The 20,197-nt window shown below is 39.4% G+C and overlaps 1 protein-coding gene across 1 annotated transcript in view; it reads left to right on the forward strand.

Annotated features, from left to right (window-relative positions):
* The window catches only part of CSMD2 (CUB and Sushi multiple domains 2), a 579,318-nt gene that overhangs the window by 391,535 nt on the left and 167,586 nt on the right, over positions 1-20,197 (forward strand). The window contains 1 exon segment of the mRNA XM_081055778.1: positions 1,440-1,609. Coding sequence (XP_080911904.1) covers positions 1,440-1,609 — 170 coding nt within the window.

A 20,197-nucleotide genomic window follows, 5' to 3' on the forward strand; every position in this document is an offset into this window, starting at 1 on the left:
GGGTCATTAGGGTTGAATGTGTAGTCAAATCCATGGCCCCTTGATTGACCACAGGGTGCTTCCAGCCAAGGGCTATGCCTAGAAGAGGGACACTGAGGGACGGTTTAGAGAAAGCAAGCTCCATCAACCTCAAAGATTCAACACGTGCTCCAAACTCCCCAAACGTCCAGACGAGTAATGGGCCTGCCATCTAGACTTGTATTTGACATCCTTCCAAAACCTAATGATTTTTAGGACTGTACGTCTTCTGAGGTCAGTGTACTCTATATTCATTCATTCCTTTGGCGAATATTTATTTCACAGATGATCTGGCTTAAGCGTTGGCAATTCACAGATTCATTAAGTGTGACATTATCCTCAAGTAACTCCCAGTTTGGGTGAGGGATACAGGCAAGTAAGCAGTAATCGGGGTGCAGTATTGTAGGTGCTGTGGTACAGGGAAGAACAGGAAGCTTCACAACTATTAAAGAGCCTAGAAAGCCAATTGCAGGGTGCTTCAGCACATGTCCTGCCACTCAGCTACTCCCCCTTTCCCTTTCATCCTGATGGCCGCCCTGCCCAGGGACTGAGTGGGTGTGTGTAAATAGAGATAATACCAGGCCCTGGAAGATTCTCAGTGCAGTGGAGGAGACAGAAATACGTCAAGTAAAATGTGATAACTGCTATAAATAAAGTTATGGGAACAATGCGGAAAGAATGACTAATTCTGGAGGAGAAGAAACAGGTTTTGAGAGGAGGGTGTGAATTCATTAGCGGTTGAAAGAAACAGGGTTTCAGTGGGTCACGCTAAAACTTTCCCCAGAGCCTCAGTTCCAGGACCAAGAGGTTCTCAGCCCCCTCCTCGTCACGAATTGAGAGACTGGATCTAAACTGTGAAGTAGTAGGTTCTTTATCTTTACAACAGGGATGGTGATTCTGCCCTCCTACGGAGTTGCCTGTCATGACTAGTGACTGAAATGATCCTTGTAAAGCTGGGCAGATGCCAGCAATTATTATGCGATCTTGTCCCCTCTTAGTTTCTATCCTCCAAGACTGAAAGGCTTCATCTCTCCTCACTTGGCTGCCACCACCCTCCCCTGACACAATCCTCAATCTTTTCTGTTGCTATGATACTGTGTGAACAGGTGTGGGGAAATGGCTGCTTCCGAACGCTGTGAAAGTAACAGGTTCCTAGTGGGTTTGTTTCTGTTTCTGCAGAAGACAGACAAACACAACGAGAGAGAGAAAGAAACCAAGCAGAACTATAGGTGAGCAGATGTTTAAAAAAAACACAAAACTTTGATAAGCAGTCCTATCGACAAGCAGACAAATGGACAGGCGTTTTAGCAGTTAGAGAGGCAAACAGCTTTACATCTTTGTAAAGTTCTCCAACACTGTGACTTGTTTTCTGGATGTAGCTAATGGGGGTTAATCTATGGTTATTATGATTCTCTTTCCAGCTGAGTGTGGGAATTCAGTCACGGGCACTCAGGGCACTTTGCTGTCCCCCAATTTTCCTGTGAACTACAATAACAACCACGAATGCATCTACTCCATCCAGACCCAGCCGGGAAAGGGGATTCAGCTTAAAGCCAGGGCATTTGAACTCTCTGAAGGAGATGTCCTCAAGGTAACGCTGACAGATTTCTTAGCGTATATATGTTACAGTATGCGAAAGTGTGGTCAGCACTCACTCATTTATCTCTGTATAAATGACCCATATTTTCATCTTCCCTCCTGATTCCCAAGATATCGTCCTCACTCACCTGGGAGAAAGTGAAAACCTAAAAGAGAAAGGTGTGTGAGTGCCCAGTAATGCAGCTTTACAGTTTGCTGAGGCTCTAACTATTCTCAAATACATGTGTGATGGAGTATGGGTTGACTGCATAAAAAGTAATACTAATAAATTCAGTGGGAGTGGCCAGCAGATCAGGTTTTCCACTGTGAACGCTGACCACCAACCTGGATAATGAGGAGCTCATAGAATGTATGTGTGTGCGTGTGTGTATGTGAACTTGTGAAGATATGTTTGTGAGTATAGATACTTGTATACATATGTTTCCACATGTGTGTGAGTCTGTGTCTATGTATTTGGTTTTGGGATCTGTGTCTATGCATACTTGTCTCGTATTGCGTGTGTGTGCACTTGTGTATGTTTTGAGTATATGTTTTGGTCAACTAGAAGGCTATTTTAGTAGCTTTCATGTGTCTGCTGATGGCCTCTGTGTGGCAGTGGGATTAAAGAAAATAGATTCAAAGTCTATATAAGAAAGAAGTGATAGGACTTGGATCATAAATTTAGGGAGAGGAAGTGGTTAAGACACTGAGCATACATATGACTTGTGTTTCTTTGTGTGATTAAGTGTGTGTCTCCAATAACATGTGATGTGTGTAATCAGGGAGACTCTGGAGAATTTATCAAAGAGCTGCCTTATTACAATGGATTATAAGAAAAGTCACACAGAGTCTGTCCATTTTCATCTCAGGCCAAGAAACTTTTTTTAGCTCATTCTGATATAGTTTTATTCCCTGTAGTCAGAGAAGTCTTGACATTAGAAAGAACCGGAGGCTATTGCTCTGGAAATCCAAAGAGAAACCATTAAATAATCCACATCCCTGAGGACTCTCTCTAGATGTGGTGAATGTACTGTTCTTTTTATGTGCAGCTGATACTCCTGACCCACCCTCTGGGGCATGCGTTCTCCGGGGGTGGGGGGATTTGAGTGTGTGTCTGTGTTTGGAAGGCATCTCTCACTCTTACCTAATTATCCTTGAACCCACGTAGATGACCACTCATGAGCTGACTGTTTGGAGCTCAGTGTGCCTGAAGTAGAGCAGATTATGGCAAAGTGACCCAGTGGGAATGAAGCCCTAGTGTTGGCTTCTTAAGCTCCATCATTCACCCTCTGAGCACCCCAGACACAAAGAAAACAGTGTGCATCTTCCTCTAAGCGCTCCGTAGGCAGGACTTCATCCTTTCTAAGGGCCGTGTCCTCGGGCCCCCAGACCTCGCTTCTCTCCACCCATTTGTTCGTGCTCAGCAGAGCCTCGAGTGATATGGCCAGGGCCCGCAGGGCCAAGTCACCGCCCCTCCTCAGTGCTACCGATGGAACTGGTATAAGGTGGGCAGTGCACAGGCTTTCTTGGCTGAAGGCTGTTGTTAACCCTTCAGAAACAAGGGACATATTTGAAGCACAACTTATCATGTTCTAGTTTTGAAGGGAGCGTGAGCAGTGGTTCCATGCGTGTGCCCTAATGGGACAAGCAGAAGGGCTCCTATGTTGCTGGCGGTCCCAACAGAATACAGCTAGTACCTGAGAATCCTTACAAGGGTGGGATTCAGAGTAGCACCTAAGACATAGCTAACAGCTGTGCACACCCACCACACTGGAGGTTCTGCCGCAGCAACCGGTGAGCAGCTTAGTAATAGACAAGAGACTTTCGGAGACACTCAGAGGAAGAGGGGGGGACATGGGCCGTACAACGCAGGTCAGAGGTCAGGGAGAGCTCATGCGAGACACTGGGCCTTAGGTAGCCCTTCAGGGCTGCAGGAAAAGAGGGATGGATTCCTATGTTCCTTAGGGGGATCTTCCCAGGCTTCAGACTTTGTCTCAACAGGCACCTGCCCAGCTGGCCTGCCCCCCAGCTTTCTAATACTGTGCTCAACCTGATTGAAGAACTTCTTCCTCCTGTGTCTAGGCCTCTAGCATCTTTCAGAAGATTGGGCTGTGGCTCTGACCTGGCTGAAAGGCCATCACGGGACCCTGTGTTCACCAGAGCTTGTACAGAACCAGGCCCTTGGGAAAGGAGGGCAAGGCACCCAGGGAGATTGGGTGCTATCATGTAGCCCCTTCCTGTTCTAAACGCTTCTCCTCAGGACTCCTTGCCCTTCTGAGGGAGGCCCTAGGACACGAATAGGTTCAGAACTGTTTCAGAACTAAAAGAAGCTCCCAGTTATAGTTTCTCAAACAGGATTCAGAACCCCCAGCCACTGCCATCAGCGGCAGCAGCACTGCTCTTTGAACTTGTCACTCAGTCTGCCTCAGCACAAATGTGTGCAGGAGGAGCCCAGGGTATCAGTCACCTCCAGGGACATCTGGCCTTTGCCCGGTGCGATTGGCCCATCGGCCAGAACACTGGCATATTCCTAACCCTGAGGATTTTCCTGATCCTCCAAAGAAGCCCCAGTGCACACCTGACCAAGGAGACCTGTCACCTCCTTTCACCTATGTGTTGCCCAAGATACAATATTTTGTGCATCTGACCAACCCTCCAAACCTTCTATAGACGCTTGTATTTCTGACCCATGAAATGACTGTTTTCTTGCATTTGGGACCCCTGATCTGTTGCATATCTTTGATAACTGCAAATGCCTTACTGCAAAATCCATACTCCATATTCCAGCTCATCTCTCAGCACCACCTGATTTCTTTTGGCCTCTAACATCAGCAAGACAGGAAGGGCCTTTAAATGACAACTTGCGGTTCAAGATGGCCAGTGAAGCACATGTCTAGCTGCATTGTGTGCAGGTTCCCACGAGAATGACGACAGTGACATGAAAACAGGGGAATGTGATCTCGGCCCTGGAAATTATGCAAGGGTGCCTTTCATATACAACGTAAAGGAATTTCTGGCAAATAGAATACCCAGAAAAGGGTTCAGATTGAGAGAGGGCCTGATCAAACTACAATTCACACAGGGACACGAAATCCTGCCTGTGGATTCGTGTGAGAAACCTGAAGGAGAAAATACATTTAAGACCACGTAGCTTTGAGCAGCAGAATTTAGAGCCAAGGACACAGCACAGGATAGTTGGCAGCGACCAGAACTCAATCCCAGCAGCCCCTCTGGAAGTGTACTACATAGGTCCAAGAGACCACACAGAGCCATGGTACCCTCTCCGCGTGACATTCTGCATTCCATTTGGCTTTTGTTGACAAGCCAGATAAGGCAGGGCAGTGCCATGGATGGTGCCTAATAAGAGTGGTCAGGCTCATTAGAAAAGAGGCTTCCATGATCTCTCTCTCTCTCTCTCTCCCCCTCTCTCTCTCTCTCTCTCTCTCTCTCTCTCTCTCTCACACACACACACACACACACACACACACATACACTGTAGCACCAATAGCAGGAGAACCTCCTGTTATGGCTTAATTCTTCTGCTTGCCCTTAGAGACTACTGGATATTTCCATTCTCCATTTTTATTCCTCCTCTGAAATGGTGTGCCAACAGGAAAATTAACTGGATATGTGTAAATATTCAGTAGATCAGAAGAAGACCAGTCTGAGGAGTCAAGACTAACTGCCCCTCTCTAAGAAACAACAACAAAAAAAAAACTTTAAAAGTTCCTAATTTGTATTAACAAGGTTTGAGAGAGTATTATAGTTATGACACAAAAATAGGCAATAATGAAAACAGCAATCCGAGATGAGGAAAGATTGAATAGAGATGAAAAATGTGATCATCCAATTAAAAAAAATGGAACGGAGGCAATGAACAGAAAATGGTAAACCACAGAAAAATGAAATCAGTTTATTATAAGATAAATTAGAGAGCTTCTCCCACATCTCATAAGGAAATGAAAAAGAGGATTCTTTTATATTAATAAAGTGTACACTCAAATCATAGTAAAACTTTATATACCAAATAACATCGCATGAATAAATTAAATAAAAACTGCAGAAATGTAAAAAATTTTAATAAAGTTACAGTGATTGTGCAAGATTTTAATATACTTCTCTTAGTCTCTGGCACATCACCTAGGTTAAAATTAAATAAGGATTTAGGTAGCTTGAATAATATAACAGAATAAATCCAAAGAAAGTAGGAGAAAGATACTTTAACTATTACATAGTTTGTATACCTGAAACTAATAAAAAAACAAAAAATAGTCATAGGAATGTAAAGTATAGCATAAAGAATATAGTCAATATATTGTAATAAGTATGTCAGATAGGTACTAGGTTTATCGTGGTGATCACATCATAATTTATAAAGTGTCTAATCACTATATTGTGCACCTGAAACTAATATAATATTGTATGTCAACTGTAGTTGAACAATAAAATTTATTTTTTAAAAAGAAAAAAAGATAAAAGCAAAAATCACTAAAAAAAATGAAAAATAGCAATTATCAACAAAAGCAACTTTTATTTGAAAACTTTAACTAATAAAATAGACAAATTGGCAGGACTGATCAAGGAATAAAGAAGGCACAAATATATAATATTAAGCATGAAAAAAGGAGCATAGTCATAAATGTAGTAGAGATTATGAAAATAATAAGAAAATAATTAGGAACAACTATAAGCCAAGATATCTGAAAGCTTAAACGAAATGGAATTTTTTATGGATAAAGCACTAACATTAAGAAAAGAAATTTGAATAAACCAGTAAATTGGAATTCCCCAAATCCTCTCCCAAAGGCCCTACACTTAAACTGTTCTTACAGGTAAGCTAAAAAAACATCAAGGGACAGTTAATCCCTGAAATAACCAAACTGTCTCAGAAAAGAGAAAAATTAGGATCTACCTCCCAACTCATTTTATTTAAATGAGGAACAAGTGGAAACACTGATATCAAACTGAATGAGGGCAGCATAAGAACAGAAAATATTAGGCTAGTCTCACCTATGATCGTAGATCTAAAAATCCAAAATACATTAAATCTAGCTCAGTATTAATACAAAACTGACAAGTGGGGTTAGTTCCAGGAATGGGAGGACGTGTCAACATTAGCAAAGCTCATAATGTTGTTTCTTGGGCAAACCCTATAAAATTGCCATTTTTGTAGATCAACACTGATTGGATATTAGCAAGTTGATGGAGTTCAACGTAATATCCTTATAAACAGAAGAGAAAAATACATGACCCTCCAGTGTACCCCAAAACATCATGTACTGCAATTTAATACTCATTCATGAATTTTAAAAATATCTTCATATACCGATCGACAGAACTTTCTTAATCTGATAAAAAGTTTCCACCGAATGACTTGATCAAAATGGCGGCGTGAGGTGAGCCTCTGTAAAGCTCTCCTGGAATTTACAACTAATTGGACAACAATAACTCCACAAAACACTCCCTGCACAGCAGACAGGCAAGACGAAGAGGTCCACTACTGAATTCACCTCCAGGTGGGTGAATCGCGCGAGCGGGGGAGGAGGGAAGGGAGAAGTGCGGGACGGAGCCCCGCGGGCGCAGGACAAAGACCTAGCTCAGTGCTCCGAGCTCGCTGCATCCCGGAACTACCGCAGCTGCGGGAAAGGGAAGGACTCGGACTGCTAGGGCTCCACTTACGGCCCACAGGGCTGAGGGGGCAGCATATAGCACAGCTGAACCCAACGTTCACGGCAGAGACCTCGGAGAAAAGACTGAGGGAAGAAGGCTGAAAACTGTGATTAAGCCCTCACTGCCGAGCGGAGAACGGAAGCCTTAGGCACTGAGACTAGCCGCCCCTCCCTATCCTCCCAGAGCTCGCCCCACCCCCACCTGCCCGGTGCTAGAAGCGATAAACTAGCAGTGTCAGATCACAAGGACAGGATCTTTGCTGTTCTGAGAACTGTGGACTGCAGAAACAGATTCGCAGCCCAACTAGTTACGGCAAAGGGGAGGGAGCTGTGGAAGCAGGACCGGCTGTGGTGGTGGTCGCCGCCATTGCTCTGGGCCACCTCTCACAACTCACCCCACCCCTGGCCCCACCTATCTGGGCGGACCCCTGCAGGAGTAAACAGAACTGCTGAAACATACGGGCTCTGAATCGGGTGCAGAAAGAGCTTTGGAACTTCAAAAGCTCTCCACACCCCCACAGGGACGTGACGCCCTATGACCCAGGTGAACTGTTAACAGAGGAGAGGCCCGTCTCCCAGGGAATCCCCCCATCGTGTGAGAAGCTGGAAAAGTGCAGAGAAAATATAGCACTACTGTGTCAGAGAGACCTCTTCCTATCAACCTGTTGAATAAACCACTCCTGTAGATGTCTAGGAAGAGAAATAATAAATCAGTAATTGCCATGAATAACCAAGGCAACAAGACAGCTCAAAAAGAAAGTGAAAAGTCTCCAGAAAAGGAACTTAGAGATATGGAAATATGTGACTTAAATGATAGAGAATTCAAGATTGCAGTTCTGAAAAACCTCAAAGAGATGCAAGAAAACACAGAAAGGCAATTTAATGAACTGAGAAACGCAATCAAAGAACAACATGAGCATTTTACGAAAGAGATTGAAATTTTAAAAAAGAACCAAATGGAATTTCTGGAGATTAAGAACTCAATAGAAGAAATTAACAATAAAATATCCAGCTTAGGTAGTAGAGTTGACCAGATGGAGGAAAGAATCAGTGACATCGAAGATAGGAACCTGGAATTTACACAGAGGGAAGAAGAAAGAGACTTGAGACTTAAAAGAAACGAAAGAACTCTACAAGAACTTTCTGACTCCATCAGAAAGAGCAATATAAGAATAATGGGCATACCAGAAGGAGAAGAAAGAGAGAAGGGAACAGAGAATATACTCAAAGAAATTGTCAATGAGAACTTCCCAAATTTGTGGACAGAACTGGATCCTCGAATCCAAGAAGCAAATAGAACACCTAATTACCTCAATCCCAACAGGCCTTCTCCAAGACACATTGTATTCAAGCTGTCTAAAATTAACTCCAAAGAAAGAATCCTCAAGGCAGCCAGGGAAAAGAAGACGGTAACCTACAAAGGAAAGCCCATTAGATTATCATCCGATTTTTCAGCAGAAACTCTACAAGCCAGGAGGGAGTGGAACCAAATATTCAAACTATTGAAAGAGAGAAATCATGAGCCAAGAATAATATATCCAGCGAAGATATCCTTTAGATATGAAGGAGGAATAAAGACCTTTCCAGACATACAGAAGCTGAGGGAATTTTCTAATACACGACCTGCACTACAAGAAATACTAAAGGAGGCTATTAGACCACCATCAACAGGGACAAATTGTGGCAACCGAAACATAAAAAGGGGGAGCGTAAAGGCCTGAACCGGAATATGGGAATGGAGAAAGTAAGCGTGCTGAAGAAAATGGAATACTCTAAATATCAAACTTACTTTTACATAATCTTAAGGGTAACCACTCAAAAAACTTCCAGAACTGAAATATATATTGTAATAAAAGAAGAAACAGAGGGAAACATCATAGAATACCACCACACAGAAATAATCGACAACAACAAAAAGGCAAAGAAACAATGGAGACACAGCCTTACCAGAAAACTAAAGCTAGAATGACAGGAAATCCTCACGTATCAATAATCACCCTAAATGTAAATGGACTGAACTCACCAATAAAAAGGCACAGAGTAGCAGATTGGATCAAAAAACTAAACCCAACCATATGCTGTCTCCAAGAGACACATCTCAGCTACAAGGACAAGCATAGACTCAAAGTGAAAGGGTGGAAACTGGCACTCCAAGCAAATGGTACCCAGAGAAAATCAGGTGTAGCCATAATGATATCAGATGAAACAGACTTCAGGGTGAAAAAGATAACAAGAGACAAAGATGGACATTTCATAATGGTAAAGGGGACTATACAACAAGAAGACATAACAGTCATCAATATTTATGCCCCCAATCAGGGAGCACCAAAATACACCAAGCAACTACTAACAGAACTAAAGGGAGAAATTGACCAAAACACAATTATACTAGGGGACTTAAATACATCATTGACAGCTTTGGATAGATCATCCAAACAGAAAATAAATAACGAAATTGCAGCCCTAAATGACACATTAAATGAAATGGACATCATTGACATATATAGAGCACTTCATCCTAAAACATCAGATTATACATTCTTTTCGAGTGTACATGGAACATTCTCAAGGATAGACCATATATTGGGACATAAAAGCAGCCTCAGCAAATTTAAGAAGATTGAAATCATACCAAGCATATTCTCTGATCACAAGGCTTTGAAATTGGATATCAACTGCGAAAAGAAAGCAAAAAGAAACACAAATACATGGAGATTAAACAACATACTTTTAAAGAACGACTGGGTCAAAGAAGAAATTAGAGGAGAGATCAAAAGATATATAGAAACAAATGACAACGAAAATACATCCTACCAAAATTTTTGGGATGCGGCGAAAGCAGTTATAAGAGGGAAATTTATATCATTACAGGCCTATCTCAAGAAACAAGAAAAATCCCAAATAAACAACCTCATGTTACACCTCAAAGAACTAGAAAAAGAAGAACAAGTGAAACCCAAAGTCAGCAGAAGAAAGGAAATAACAAAAATCAGAGCAGAGCTAAATGAAATAGAGAACAAAAAGACAATAGAAAAAATTAATGTGACAAAGAGCTGGTTCTTTGAAAAAATTAATAAAATCGACAAACCCTTGGCTAGACTCACTAAGATAAAAAGAGAGAAGACACTAATTAACAAAATCAGAAATGAGAAAGGGGAAGTTATCACGGACACCACAGAAATACAAAGGATCATCCAAGAATACTATGAAGGACTATATGCCACCAAATTTAATAACCTAGAAGAAATGGACAAGTTCTTAGAAACATATAGCCTTCCAAGGCTGAACCATGAAGAACTGGAAAACCTAAACAGACCGATCACCAGTAAAGACATTGAATCAGTCATCCAAAACCTTCCCAAAAGCAAAAGTCCGGGACCAGATGGCTTCACTAGTGAATTCTACCAAACCTTCAAACAGGATCTAATACCAATCCTGCTCAAACTCTTCCAAAAAATTGAAGAAGGGTCAGTACTCCCTAACTCATTTTATGAGGCCAACATTACCCTGATACCAAAACCTGGTAAGGACAACACAAAAAAAGAAAACTACAGACCTATATCTCTGATGAATACTGATGCAAAAATCCTAAACAAAATTTTAGCAAATTGAATACAACAATGCATTAAAAAGATTATTCATCATGACCAAGTGGGGTTCATCCCCGGGGCACAAGGATGGTTCAACGTCCGCAAATCCATCAATGTGATACATCACATAAACAAAATAAAGGACAAAAATCATATGATTATATCAATTGATGCAGAAAAAGCATTTGACAAGATACAACATCCATTTATGATTAAAACACTTAATAAAATAGGTATAGAAGGAAGATACCTCAACATAATAAAGGTCATCTATGACAAGCCCTCAGCTAATCTCATAATTAATGGTGAAAAACTGAAGCCCTTTGCTCTACGTTCAGGAACACGACAGGGCTGTCCCCTATCACCTCTGCTTTTCAACATAGTGTTGGAAGTCCTTGCCAGAGCCATCAGGCAAGAGAAAGAAATAAAAGGCATCCAAATTGGGAATGAAGAAGTTAAAATATCACTCTTTGCAGATGATATGATGCTATATATAGAAAACCCTAAAGACTCCACCAAAAAGCTGTTAGAAACAATCAATGAATACAGTAAAGTTGCTGGCTACAAAATCAACGTACAAAAGTCCATTGCATTCCTATATACTAACAATGAAATCTCAGAAAAAGAAATACAAAAAACAATTCCCTTTGCAATTGCAGCAAAAAGAATAAAATACCTAGGAATAAATTTAACCAAGGATGTGAAGGATTTATATGCTGAAAACTATAAGACATTTTTGAAAGAAATTGAAGATGACACAAAGAAATGGAAGGACATTCCGTGCTCATGGCTTGGAAGAATCAACATAGTTAAAATGGCCATATTACCCAAAGCCATATACAGATTTAATGCAATCCCCATTAAAATCCCAATGGCATTTTTTAAAGAAATAGAACAAAAAATCATCAGATTTGTTTGGAACCACAAAAGACCCCGAATAGCCAAAGCAATCTTAAGAAAAAAGAACAGTGCTGGAGGTATCACACTGCCTGACTTTAGCTTGTACTACAGGGCTACAATAATCAAAACAGCATGGTATTGGCGGAAAAACAGACACGTAGACCAATGGAATAGAATTGAGAACCCAGAAATAAAACCACATAAATACGGACAGATAATTTTTGACAAAGAAGCTAAAAACATACAATGGAGGAATGACAGCCTCTTCAATAAATGGTGCTGGCAGAATTGGATAGCCACGTGCAAAAGAATGAAACTGGACTGCTATCTGTCACCATGTACCAAAATTAATTCAAAATGGATCAAAGACTTAAGCATAAGACCTGACACAATAAACTGCATTGAAGAAAACATAGGTACTAAACTTATGGACCTTGGGTTCAAAGAGCATTTTATGAATTTGACTCCAAAGGCAATGGAAGTAAAAGATAAAATAAACAAATGGGACTATATGAAACTTAAAAGTTTCTGCACAGCAAAAGAAACCATCGACAAAATAAAGAGGGTACCGACTGAATGGGAGAAGATTTTTGCAAATGGTTCCTCCGATAAGGGTCTAATATCCAAAATATACAAGGAACTCATGAAACTCAACAACAAAAAAACGAACAACCCAATTGAAAAATGGGCAGAGGACCTAAAGAGACATTTCTCTAAAGAGGACTTCCAAATGGCAAATAGACATATGAAAAAATGCTCAACATCACTAATCATCAGAGAAATGCAAATAAAAACCACAATGAGATATCACCTCACCCCAGTCAGAATGGCTATCATCAACAAGACAAATAGCAACAAGTGTTGGAGAGGCTGTGGAGAAAAAGGAACCCTCATACACTGTTGGTGGGAATGCAGACTGGTGCAGCCGCTATGGAAGGCAGTGTGGAGGTTCCTCAAGAAATTACGAATAGAATTACCATATGACCCAGCAATCGCTCTCCTGGGTATCTACCCCAAAAATATAAAAGCATTTCTCTATAGAGACACGTGTACTCCAATGTTCATTGCAGCTTTGTTTACGGTGGCCAAGACATGGAAACAACCAAAATGTCCTTCGATAGATGAATGGATAAAGAAGTTGTGGTACATATACACAATGGAATACTATTCAGCGTTAAGGAAAGATGATATAGGAACATTTCTGACAACATGGATGGATCTTGAGAATATAATGCTAAGCGAAATAAGTCAGACAGAAAAAGCAGAGAACCCTATGATTTCACTGATATGTGGTATATAAACCAAAAACAAGACAAACAAATGAGAAACAAGAACTCATAGACACAGACATAGTTTAGTGGTTACCAGAGGGTAAGGGGGGTGGGGGGAGGGAGATGAGGGTAAGGGGGATCAAATATATGGTGATGGAAGGAGAACTGACTCTGGGTGGTGAACACACAATGGGATTTATTGATGATGTAATACGGAATTGTACACCTGAAATTATGTAATTTCATTAACAATTGTCACCCCAATAAATAAATTAAAAAAAAAAAAAAAAGTTTCCACCGACACCTATAACAAACATTATTCTTAATGACAAAACTTCCTAAGGATTCCCAGTAAAGGCAGGATAATAAGACCAGTAGTTCTACTATCACCAATAGTAGTCAACATTATACTGCAACTCCAAGCCACTACAATTATTCCCCCAAAAAAGAAAAAAAGAAACTAATAAGTCTTGGGGATGTAATGTACAGCATAGGGAATATAGTCAATAATATTGTGACAGCGTGGTATGGTGTCAGATGGTTGCTGGACTTAATCATGGTGGTCACTTTTTTAGGTATGTAAATGTCGAATAACTATGATGTACACCTGAAACTAATATAACATTGTATGTAACCTATATTTTAATAAAAATCTTTTTTAAAAAAAGAAACAATTAAAATTAGAAAAGAATATATAAAATGTCTCTAAATAAATAAATAAATAAAATGTCTCTTACTCAGAAAATACAAAAGAATCAACTGATAAACTATCAGAACCAATAAGACAATTCAGCAAAGCTGCTGGCATTTCTACAACCAATTAGAACATAATTAGGAAAAAAGATCTCCTTCATAATAGAAACAAAAGTACAAGACAGCTAGGAATAAGCCTAACAAAAATGTGCGTAATCTTTACTGAGAAAATAAAACTTTATTTTGAAGGACATTAAAATAAGTGCAGGGAGGTTTTATGTTCATAGATCAGCAAAAGATATGAATAGGCAATTCACAGAAAAGTAGGATTGCTGATAAACATACTCAAAGATGCTCAACTTCAATGATAATCAGGGATGTACAAATTAAAATGAGATACTATTTCACACCCATCAAACTGGAAGAAAAATTGAATGCCTGAAAATACGAAGGGTTGGCAAGTATATAATGCAATGAGAACTGTCGTATGTTGTTAGTGAGATTAAATCAGTATTACTCTTTGGAAAGCAATCTGGCAATATGTAACAAAGTTGAAAATGTGCCTTCCCAGCTCTTCCGTTCTAGATGTATGCCCTAGAGAAACTCAAACGCATGTGTGCAAGCAGACATACAGCAGTGTTTGTAGGAATGTTCACATTGTTTGTCACTGTGTGTAAAAAAACTATCCTTTTTTTTTTAAAGTTTATTGGGGCAACAATTGTTAGTAAAGTTACATAGATTTCAGATTACAATTCTGTAATACATTATATCTCACATTGTGTGTTCACCACCCAAAGTCAGTTCTCTTTCCATCACCATGTATTAGACCCCGTTTTTACCCTCTTCTAGAGCCCTACCCCCCTCTACCCCCTTACCCTCTGGTAACCCCTAAACTATTATCTATGTTTATGAGTTTTTGTTCTTTCAGTTGTATGTCCTGTTCTTTTGTTTTCGGTTTATATACCACATATCAGTGAAATCATATGGTTCTCTACTTTTTCTGTCCGACTTATTTCGCTTAGCCTTATAATCTCAAGATCCATCCATGTTGTCACAAAGGTACTATTTCATCTTTTCTTACCACCAAATAGTATTCCATTGTGTATATATACCACAACTTCTTTATCCATTCACCTATCGAAGGACATTTTGGTTGTTTCCATGTCTTGGCCACCGTAAATAAAGCTGCAGTGAACGTTGGAGCACACTTGTATTTATGGATAAATGTTTTCAGATTTTTTGGGTAGATAACCAGGAGAGGGATTGCTGGGTCATATGGTAATTTTATTCGTAATTTTTTGAGGAACCTCCACGCTGCACCAGTCTGCATTCCCACCAACAGTGTATGAGGGTTCCTTTTTCTCCACAGCCTCTCCAACACTTGTTACTATTTGTCTTGTTGATGATACCCATTCTGACTGGGGTGAGGTGATATCTCATTGTGGTTTTTATTTGCATTTCTCTGATGATTAGTGATGTTGAGCATTTTTTCATATGTCTATTTGCCATTTATATGTCCTCTTTGGAGAAATGTCTCTTCAGGTCCTCTGCCCATTTTTCAATTGGGTTGTTTGTTTGTTTGTTTGTTTGTTGTTGAGTTTTATGAGTTCCTTGTATATTTTGGATATTAGCCCCTTATCGGAGGCACTGTTTACAAAAATCTTGTCCCATTCAGTTGGTTGACACTTTATTTTGTCGATGGTTTCTTTTGCTCTGCAGAAGCTTTTAAGTTTCATATAGTCCCATTCGTTTATTTTAGCTTTTACTTCTTTTGCCTTTGGAGTCAAATTCATAAAATGCTCTTTGAACCCAAGGTCCATAAGTTTAGTACCTATGTTTTCTTCTATGCAGTTTATAATGTCAGGTCTTATGCTTAAGTCTTTGATCCATTTTGAATTAATTTTGGTACATGGTGACAGATAGCAGTCCAGTTTCATTCTTTTGCACGTAGCTATCCAATTCTCCCAGCACCATTTGTTGAAGAGGCTGTCTTTTCTCCATTTTATGTTTTTTGCTTCTTTGTCAAAAATTATCTGTCCACATTTATGTGGGTTTATTTCTGGGTTCTCAATTCTATTCCGTTGGTCTGTGTGTCTGTTTTTCTGCCAACACCATGCTGTTTTGATTATTGTAGCCCTGTAGTACAAGCTAAAGTCAGGGAGTGCGATACCTCCAGCATTGTTCTTGTTTCTTATGATTGCTTTGGCTATTCGGGGTCTTTTGTGGTTCCATACAAATCTGATGATTTTTTTGTTCTATTTCTTTGAAAAATGCCACTGGGATTTTGATGGGGATTGCATTAAATCTGTATGTTGCTTTGGGTAATAAGGTCATTTTAACTATGTTGATTTTCCAATCCGTGAGCACAGAATGTCTTTCCATTTCTTTGTGTCTTCTTCAATTTCTTTTAAAAATGTCTTATAGTTTTCAGCATATAGGTCCTTCACATCCTTGGTTAAGTTTATTCCTAGATATTTTATTCTTTTTGTTGCAATTACAAAAGGAATTGTGGGTTTTTTTATTTCTTTTTCTGAGATTTCATTGTTAGTATATAGGAATGCAATGGCCTCTTGCACGTTGATTTTGTAGCCGGCAACTTTACTGTATTCGTTGATTGTTTCTAATAGCTTTTTGGTGGAGTCTTTAGGTTTTTCTATATATAGCATCTGTCATCTGCAAAGAGTGACAATTTAACTTCTTCATTCCCAATTTGGATGCCTTTTATTTCTTTGTCTTGCCTGATTGCTCTGGTGAGGACTTCCAACACTATGTTGAGAAACAGGTGATAGGGGACAGCCCTGTCATGTTCCTGAATGCATAACAAAGGGCTTCAGTTTTTCACCATTAATTATGATATTAATTGAGGGTTTGTCGTATATGGCCTCTGTTATGTTAAGGTATTTTCCTTCTTTACCCATTTTATTAAGTGTTTTAATCATAAATAGAGGTTGTATCTTGTCAAACGCTTTTTCTGCATCAATTGATATAATCATATGATTTTTGTCCTTTATTTTGTTTATGTGATGTATCACATTGATGGATTTGCGGATGTGGAACCATCCTTGTGCCCCTGGGATGAACCCCATTTGGTCGTGATAAATAATCTTTTTAACATATTGTTGCACTCGATTTGCTAGAATTTTGTTTAGGATTTTCACATCTGTATTCATCAGAGATACTGGTGTGTAGTTTTCTTTTTTTGTATTATCCTTACCAGGTTTTGGTATCAGGGTAATGTTGGCCTCATAAAATGAGTTAGTGAGTATTATCTCTTCTTCAATTATATACAACTTTTATTTGTCAGTTATACCTCACCAAAGCTGAAAAAAAGAAAAACATCTAATTGGGGGGCGGGGGGGGAGGAAAGCTGAGATGTAATGGATGTGCCTGGATTCTCCTGGATTTCTCAGGGATACATTCCCATTACCTTTACATAATGATGAACTAGACTATCAAAGCAATTTTCTTATAGACAAGCAATATTCTGTTAGGAAATAAGTGTATGCAAAGCCCCAACTCCCAATAGCAATCAAAAATATAAAAATACCCAGAAATAAATACAGAATTTTACTGAGAGACTTAAAAGACAACTTAATTGAGTTAGACTCTCTGTATATGGATAGGACAATTTAATATCGTATAAATGTATTTTTCTCTAATCAATTCGCACATTTAATGTTAGTCAGAATTACACAATTTTTGCGATTGTTTTTCCCCTCTGAGGAGGGTTGTTGTTGCTTTTAATTTGAGAAAATTCTTTTCAAGTTTATCCAGAGTAAATAATGTGAGAATATTTTTTTGAGTTAAAAGAAGACAAATGAGGGAGGACTTGCCATCCTAAGCATTTGTGTTATAAAGATACAGTAATTAAAACAGTGTGGGTCATGCAGAAGAATAGATAAAAAGATGAATGCACTAGAATAGAAAGTTAACAAACAAAATCAAATTAATATAGCTATATATGTGATAATGGTGGATTTAAATTTGGTGTTGGATGAAATGTTTATAAATAAGGTTTGGTTAAATGGCTAATCAACCAGGGATAAAAGGTGAAATCTTATATCTTGTGCCAAAATAAATCCAGGACAAAAGTACTAGAAGATAACATTGGTTTGTTTATTTATTTATCATACATTTATTGAATGCCTCTTATGTGCCAGGGCACACATTCTGGACAGTGATGTATGAATAATTATATTGGGGGAATGGGTTAATTTTATGATGGAAATTCCTGCAGCTATTTAACTGCTGCTGGGGGGAAATATTTAATGATTTTTAAAAATATGCACATTATATGAAGCAAAGAAAAGCAAAGAAAAGTTACCACATAGTATCTATAGTTTGATCTTGTATTTATAAAAAAAAATAAATATATGAGGTAAGATAATTAAGTTCGCGAACTCATCCTAGCTAGAAATAGAGCTACATTGCTGAATATCACTACAGTCACCTTTGAAGGACTCCCCTTGGGAAGCTATGCACCGACGCCAGAGCCTAGTCCACCCTTCAAAGCAATTTTGGAACTCTTTTTCTGGAATGGCCATCAGAGCTGTCATTGTATTACTCTTGATGTCCTGAATGTCATCAAAATGTCTTCCTTTCAATACTTCCTTTATCTTCAGGTAAAGAAAGAAGTGATTGGGGGCCAGATCAGGTGAGTAGGGAGGGCGTTCCAATACAGTTATTTGTTTACTGGCTCAAAACTCCCTCACAGACAGTGTCGTGTGAGCTGGTGCATTGTCCTGATGCAAGAGCCATGAATTGTTGGCGAAAAGTTCAGGTCGTCTAACCTTTTCACTCAGCCTTTTCAGCACTTCCAAATAGTAAACTTGGTTAACTGTTTGTCCAGTTGGTACCAATTCATAATGAATAATCCCTCTGATATCAAAAAAGATTAGCAACATCATTGCAACAAGTTTGCGAACTTAATTTCCAACCTCGTATATGTGTGTGTGTGTATATGTGTGTGTGTGTGTGTGTGTGTGTGTGTGTGTGTGTGTGTGTGTGTGGAAAGATATGCATAGAACAAAGCCTAGAGAGACAGTCACCGAAATGTTATGCGTGCTGAAAGTTGCTTTATTTCCTTTGTGCTTTTCTGTTTTATAAGTTTTCTGCTATGAATATTTTATCATAATGACACATTAAGAACATTTTTTGTTCTTAACAATTAGGATGAATTATGCTTTGAAATTAAGGAGAAAATCTTGTTCCCATTATACTTTTATTAATTAACAACAGTTCCTTAATACCATTATATATCCAGTGACTGTTCAAGTTTCCAATTATCTCATAAATGTCATAATATTTTTTAAATTCATAGTTTATTTGAATCAGGACCCAAAGAAAGTCTACACATTAAATTAGTCGCCTCATATGGTTTTTAATCTATAGGTTTTTACCTCCTTCTCTTTTTTTCCCCCACTTATAATTTATTTGTTGAAGAAATTGGGTCATTTGTCCAGTGGAATTTTTCACGTTCTGGATTTTACTGAGCACATTCCCAGAGTGTCATTTCATGGGGTCCTCTGTATTTCCTGTAAGTTACTTGATCTGGTTCAGGTTTGGTTTTTGTTTGTTTTTTCCCAGCAAAATGACTCCATAGGAATGGTACAGCTTCCATCAAGAAGTGCATGATGTCTGGTTGTCTCTCTTATTGTGATATTAGCAAGCATTAATGATCAATGCCTTAATTAATCCCAATATATGTTTGAATGGGTACAAATATTTTTATAACAATTCGGGTGCGGCAATGGGCTAAACTCTTTGAACTGGTGCCCTCTCTGTCTGTTGGGACTCTGGAATTTTCTCAGTCTATCAGTGATATAAAGCAATTGCACATAGACAGACTTGAGGAAACGTGAGGCTCCCGGGGGCCTAAACAAACCTCTGTAATATACAGCACTGTTAGCTTGAAGGATGGCTGCTTTTAGAAAGCTTTGCTTCATAAATAGTAGAATGGAAATATTGTTCCAATTTGCTGGCAGCTGGCACCACATCCTGTGCCATGCACAAATATTCATCACCCACCCATAGATCCCATCTTTGATATTTACCAAAGCACCAGGGGGTCCTTCACTCAATCACAACTTCTGTTGTTATTTGTACAATTATCTGGAAAGGAGCAGCAACCTCGAAACCGAGGGAGTCAGTTCATTATTCTGATGATTGTTGACTTTGCTGGTGCTCAGAAGTTCGGGGCACAGATGGGAGTCAGCAGAGCCACATGCCTGCACGGTTCCACCCCTGGCAAGCCCAGCCGGCCCTCATTTTAGGAGGGAAGGGGCAGAGGCTGAGCTTGGGGAAGGGAAAGGCACCGTGACACGCTGGTCATCTTAAGTCCATCCTACCTGGATCCCAGGGACCATATCCAGCACAGTGGTCAAGATCAATACCGCGGTGGGGTGGGTTCCGGCAGGAGGACGATTGTCTCATGGATTGAGTGTTTAGCGATGCAGAGATGCCGAATGCTTTCAGCATT

The sequence above is a fragment of the Rhinolophus hipposideros genome, assembly GCF_964194185.1.
Source record: "Rhinolophus hipposideros genome assembly, chromosome: 8".
In the NCBI taxonomy this organism is placed as follows: Eukaryota; Metazoa; Chordata; class Mammalia; order Chiroptera; family Rhinolophidae; genus Rhinolophus; species Rhinolophus hipposideros.